At 35.8% G+C, this 7041-nt stretch overlaps 1 protein-coding gene across 1 annotated transcript; it reads right to left on the reverse strand.

Moving 5' to 3' along the window:
* Window positions 1-704: 704 nt before the first annotated feature.
* On the reverse strand, window positions 705-3852 carry LOC124641714. Its single transcript, XM_047179880.1, has 6 exons — window positions 3801-3852; window positions 3196-3394; window positions 2457-2567; window positions 1869-1966; window positions 1373-1432; window positions 705-787 (listed from the first exon to the last, which is right to left on the reverse strand). The coding sequence occupies exons 1-6, from the start codon at window positions 3850-3852 to the stop codon at window positions 705-707; spliced, it is 603 nt and encodes a 200-aa protein (XP_047035836.1).
* Window positions 3853-7041: the final 3189 nt, after the last annotated feature.

Below are 7041 nucleotides of genomic sequence, written 5' to 3' on the forward strand. Positions count from 1 at the left end.
ATACTGTTACATACTCAAATCCAATATTATACCATTGAAAATTAACCACCAAATCGATACAACATCTTAAAAAACTTAAACTTAGTTAAGCAAAAATAAAACACTATTTCATCAAAATTTTCGTAAAAATAAATACGAGTCTCATAAAATTAAACCTTTGGAATCGCGCCAATGTTACCCAACATTATTTGTGGCCGATCTTTGAAAAAGAAAAGGGGACCAAGTAAAGACAAAAGGACTTGACTTTGTATTAAATTCCTTGTTTAATTCGACTCGTCCTACAAGAGTAAATTACGTAAAATATGACACCTTGTTTTCTTGAATAGGTAAGCAAATTATCATAATTTGTTAGTCCCCAGAGGACAATGTTCGAAAGAGATTATTTTAATAGTCCCTACGTGCATAAAATTTCCTCTGCTTTTTTCGCCTAATTTTTCTGGCTCAAAAACTATTAATAATAATATTCATTTATTTCAGACCATGATAGAACCATAAAAATAAAACAAATAATAGTACTTAATGTTATAATAAATTAATTTTATAATAGTACTATTGAAAATTAAAATTAAACTCTGTGCGGGTTCACTGTTCAGTAATACGTTAATTTTTTACCAGTGCTTGCAAGAACAGGTAAAAATACCAAGCTTACAAAAATGATACACACTTGAGAACTGTCCCGAAGATCTATTATTATCATTATTCGTTCAGACATAACCCTGAAAATCCCAAACATGTTCATTTGGTAGAACGTCGTAATCCAAGAAAGTATCACCTTGATATTCAAAATCTAAAAAATAAAATAAAAAATATATATTTTCCTAAAACTGTTTTACTATTTTACTTAGTCGTGGCAAAAGATTGATCAATAAAACATCCCTGCTGAAGATAGGCATCCCTTAACGTGTATTCGCTAAAGTTATTGGCGTCTCGCAACTAACTTCCGAGCAAAGGCTCGCGCATGTAACCGATATCTGCTTTGGAGAAGATTCATCACCCCCTGTCTATATACATAATGGTTTCTGCAGTGACCGTTGCTCCTACACGCCATGAAGTTTGATGACAATACAGAATCTACCAGTCTTCTACTTAACCCAACATTTGTATATAATGTACTTGACAGTCTCATAAATCTATACAAATATTATACTTGAAGCTGAAGAGTTTGTTTGCTTGATCCTGATTCGATTTGAAAAAATCTGTCAGCGTTAAATAGCCCATTTATCGAGGAAAGATCGTTTTATCCGAATTCGTGGGAAGTTCCGGCAGAAGTTAGTTCTCAATGAGCATTCTCTCAATTTGTGATATTTTTGAAGTTACATAAGCATAAAAATAACAATTCAGCCGACTCCATGGCTGTCTTTGTCATACTTACGTTCATGATTTGCATTGTCCTTGAGGTCATAACATTGTCCCATATGCACTATTTGCCAAACTGAAAAAAAACGTGTTCTTCTGAAAGGCGGCTGATTACATCATTAATATTGGAAACCATATTTCTTAGAAAATTCGAGGATGTTATACGTTATACGTGGGGTCGAAAAGTGCTGGAGTGGAGACCACGGACTAGCAAGCGCAGCGTAGGACGTCCACCAACAAGGTGGACAGACGATCTCATAAAGGTCACCGGAAGACGCTGGATGCAGGTCGCCTCCAACAGGTATCTGTGGAGATCTAAGGGGGAGGCCTATGTTCAGCAGTGGACGTCCTATGACTGAGATAATGATGGTACGTGATAAGTAAAATTATTACGAAATGCCTCCGGTTATGATTTAGTAGAAATTATTTCACGATATCAAGTGAATCATCATGCAACCATTTGATTCTTCCATTAACTAATTGTTGTAAATAGCATATAATAAAAAATATACCTTCATATCTTTCCATACAATTTACATAATCCATCATGCAGTAGTTTTTAAATGATTGATAATTAAAAAAATATGTTCGTGCACAAATTCTTCCAGTTCTGAAACATCCGATTCCCACTTGAAAATAACTCTGTACATATTGTTGTTGTAAATAAAATACACCATGATATAAATAGCAGTAGATAGAGTAGCAGCACGCAATTTATACCGTGGACCAATTTTCCTGACCTTTCTCAAACACAAAGGTACTCCTTATGACATAGGATGGTAGATGGTCAACCATCTGTGGACCAACCGGGCACTTTGGTATCAATTGACCAGAGCATCTGTTAGTTAATCAAGATACTTTAAACCTCATCATTATATAGTATAAAACAAAGTAATTTTTTCTGACCCTATGTCCCTTTGTACTCTTGAATCTGCAAAATTACGCAACCGATTTTCATGCGGTTTTTTAAATCAGATGGAGTGTTTCAAAGGGAAGGTTTATAAATTTTATTAACATCCATTAAATAGTGGGTAAATACTGTTATCCCGTGTGAAGCTGGAGCGGGTCACTAGTTTAATTATAAATGTGATTTATCTTACAGATAACTTCTTTGACAATACTTGGCTAAGTAGTCGCACTGTTCTTCCAAAGTCTCCTCGCGATAAGGCGGCGTGCGTCTTCGTTCAGTCGTTGTGTTTGCTTTTTGGTACCTTGGAACCAAATGGAAATGTTTAATAGAATAGCTTGCCCAAAACTTGGATTCAATCAAAATAAAGTTCATGATGATAGTGTTTAATACTGGGCATGTCAATTCCGCGGAAAATAAGATATTTTTAGATTATCCCTACTGATTAATGTGAAAGTAACTGTCTGTCTATAAGAATAAGTTTTAAAACGAAAATTCTAATCTTACTTATTTGGATCTCAATACTAATAGTTAACTAAAGTTCATTGACGTTGGCAAGGTTCAGAGTAGACCACTCCATGTTTGATCTGACATCTTATTGTTTATGCCGTCAAGAATTACCACTGTCATCATGCAGATGGAAATGGTATAGAAGCAGAGAACGTTATCTGCTCGACAAAGTCCTCCTGGCAATGCATATTGGGGAGCTTATAGTGTTCAAAACTTTCAACTTCGAAGACGGTGCTCCCATTTTCGAGCAAGGCATTTATGACCTCTCTGACCTCTTGGGTCAAGTCATGCTGGCCTAGGGGGTATAGAACCAATACGACGTACTTGAGAGGTTGGTTCTTTGCCTACTAGGCCACCACTGCTAACTAGCACTAGCTGGACACACCAGCTGTGGGACTGTAAAGTGACAGTGATGATGATACCTCGGGTCATTCGGATCTCCTGGTCCCCCCCCTGCTCTTGTAGTTTCAGGAGCTCCTTCGCCTATGTGTTTACTACCTGCTGCAGAGCCGCGCCCGCGAAGATGTCCCGGACTCAAATGATTATTACGGAGCTTGTAATATGATGGGTATGCAAGCGTTGTGTCCAAAACACGTTCGCCTATCACATAGTGCATTGGTACTACGAACAAGAAAACGTTTTGATTACGCTTGTGTGTTATTACATTGTGAAACTTCTGTTTTGTATTTTTTTTTTAAATACTCTTCCTCTTCTACTGATAACAGTAATAAATCTATATATCACGTCTTAAATTTTTCGTATAATTCTGTGCCTTGCATATATGTAACTTCTTCCTGATGTAACTATATTTTTGAAGAAATCTATGTAGGTATTTGATATCACTACAAAGTTTCACCTATCTCGCTCATCATGATTCTTGTATCTTATACTTGCAAAATGTATTTAAAGTTGAAGAGTTTGTTTGTTTGCTTGGACGCTAATCTCAGAAAGTACGGGTCTAATTCGTAAAATTATTTCGGTGTTAGATAACCTATTTTTCAGTACTCATTTTTATGTGTCAACTTACCATATACGGCAAATAGTATGATAAGACATAATTTTAGAACTAAAGAATACATTTTAAATGACACTTATATTTATTCGATCTCATATTAGATAGTATTAGTATGTACTTCTATTCTACAAAATATCCAACATGCGTCTACTAAAGAACTGTGCTGTTCAATGAAAACTATTCAAATGATGCAATCATTTTTATTGATAAATTAATTGCATTCGGGTTTTATTGGTGTGCTAGTCAATTTATTTTGAACTCACTTTTGCATGCTACCGAAACTAGAGAAACAACGAAAAATCTGGAGGTATGGAAAATCTATAGATAAAATAATAAAAAAAAAGTTATGTACCTCTTTACCCTTCTGTTAAGGTAGCAAATTTGATGACTCTCGTATACGCAGTAGTGTTCTGACTATAACATTGTATGTATCGAGAAGTAATCAAGTCGGTTTGTTGTTGTTTTCTTTGTTTGCCAGTATTGAGTATGAATTTTTTGCCAGTTTTGTATGAATTTATTTTAAAATTTGTTGAATGTGGAGGCTCATGATAATAATGTTTTACAGCTCCCCCCAATTAACTCTGCATTTCTGAAGTCAGGGATTCGACGCATCACGTATTTCTGTAATGTGTTGTTATTATTTTTTGTCATTTTTGAAGTCCCAGTAAAACTTCCCAATGAAATCTGAATGAATAAATACGCTAAGTGTCAAATGGCTAACTTCAGAAACGCAAAGTTAATTGGCGCGAACTATAAAAGTTCCTATTTCTTCACGAGACATGTCCCACACAGTATCATACTGACAAATAGCGAGTTCTTATTTAGTGACAAATAGCTCTATTTTCTACGTGACTGCAAACTTCATGCAAATATAGACTTTACGACTTGAATTACAAGCTTCATTTCACAAAAGCTATCGTTTTGTAACGCAAGGAAAATCCTGTAGTGATTTGGCTTTGGAACGTTATGTGGAAAAATGTTTAGAGCGTGTGATCCTGGCTCATAGGATCATGGCGTATTCATTGGAAAGTAGAGAAATAAAACCCTTTCATTTTTCACTTTTTCATCAGGTACAAGATATAGGTACGTAGATAGTCTTTATTGTGATAATCATCATGTATGACAGTACAAAATGTACCTAAAAATAGGCTATGAGAGTGAAGGAATAGTGAGTGCACTTGTGTCTGCGCATATGCTCTTGATCTGTAATATGTACTGCGCAGCTGGCTCATCTCCTAAGCTCCCGCTCTCCGGCCTTGGACGGACGCCACGCCACCTAAAGAAGTTTTTTTTTGACAAATCCTGGCAGCGAAGTTACTTACCTCATGGCATTAAGACATTACCTACGTAACGTTAGAAAACAGAATTCCTGTTTGTCAAGTTATGGCGTAAAGCGAGACTTTTCGAGACGAATTCGGTAGTTTCTGAGATTTACATAAACTCATTTGCTTTGCAATAGGTATGGGTAAAACTATTCCGTTCAGAAGATAAGGGTTGATTCGGTTGGTTAGCCGCAGGGTTAATTGGTAAGCCATTCGTCTGACAGTTCTATCTATTGATGGATTAAGACATACCTATTAATTGTGCAGTTCTTACTTACAGAATATACTTAGCTTATACTTCTGGATTACAGGTCATCCATCACTCATGTAAATTAATGAATGTTGTTTTTATTCTTCATATTTTTGTGATAAAATCGGAACACAGATGAAATATCGAATTTCCATAACACAGGCCCTAGTTTGAAATCAGTACAAACCAAACCAGCGGTCTTCCAAAGTGCAGCAGATTTCGTGATGGGTTTTAATTCATTTTGTTAGTTTTCAGCAACTTTCAAAAACTAAGAAGTCTGGAGTCTAGAAGTTGATGTTGCCTGTTATTATAGCAGTCGTAGCTAATTTTTGTCAACGTTACGTCAGATACCTTCTATCGAATTTGATAAAAGAGTTTTATTAACTAGGGCTTATTAGGCAATCTTGAAGGATTAAAAACAGGTCTTATTTTAGTCAGTACCAACTTATCATTAAGTCCGCCATACATTTTGCGCAGGCAGAGATCATTTGAATATCACCGCCCTTGGAAAGGTTTTATGCCTAGATTACCATATTTTCATGCATCCTTAATTTCCAGTATAATGTTTAGTTCCGTGCATTTTAATGTTTTTACTATACAATGCTTGTTTCTTAAGCGTGTAAGGGTTATGAAATAAAAATGCTGTTAATATAAAAATGTTTTATTATTTTTTTTATTATGTTGAATTAAGTAATAAGATTTACGAGGTAACTGGAGTCACAAGCTCATGTACGTTATTTTTCTTAGCTCTATTACTCCACCTTTGTATAGTTACGTAGCTACCTCTTGAAACGGTAAATAAATGATAGATTTGACTTATACAATATACATACATACATACTTCTTACTCTCCATACCTCTTTATCGACAAACAGTTAAAAAAGGCGATAGTGGAACAAACTTTAGAGTTTCATAAAAGACATTCTAGTCTTTATTGGGATTTAGCCAGTAAGTCTGACACCAATCTTACCAAAAGGCTGGCTTGAGGAGGTCAGATAGGGCATTCGCTGCTTGTAAAACACTGGAACTCAGCTGCATCGAGATTCTAAACCGACCCAAAGATAAACCGAACAAAAGAAGATCTGGGATGATGATGAAAGTTCATTATGATTTATCAATTCAATTCCTTTCTTCTATATATTGGTAATGTCTGATAATATTATGGATGGATTAATGCTGCTATATAATATTTCGTGCAAACTGTCACAAAGTTACCACACAACTAAGTTGTGGCTGCCCCATCTCGTTAATTACGCTCATAAGCGAAGGGGTCGCGAACAAAAATATAATGTAAAAATAATCTTAAATTGACCATCTATACTAGTGTATAAAAAACAGGAAACATTGTTGTTTGTCAGTACCCTAAAGGCACTGAAAAGCACAGAACCCATTCGAAAAAATCTTTCACTGTGCGAAAGCTACACCCTTCTTGAGTAACATAGGCTATATCTTATCCCGGTACGGGCAGTAGTTCCCAGGAAGGTGACAGTTACGGCCTTTTTATCGTCCCACATCTTTTTACCGTCGCTGGGCACAGGCCTCCTCTCACACGGAGAAGGATTGAGCATTAATCACCACGCTTGCTCAATGCGGGTTGGTGATTTCAGACTATATAGTCCAGGTTTCCTCAAGACGTTTTCCTTCACCTTTTTATCAGCCATTGGTGTCTAAAATATTCTTA

This window comes from Helicoverpa zea, chromosome 23 (genome assembly GCF_022581195.2).
Source record: "Helicoverpa zea isolate HzStark_Cry1AcR chromosome 23, ilHelZeax1.1, whole genome shotgun sequence".
NCBI classification, from domain to species: Eukaryota; Metazoa; Arthropoda; class Insecta; order Lepidoptera; family Noctuidae; genus Helicoverpa; species Helicoverpa zea.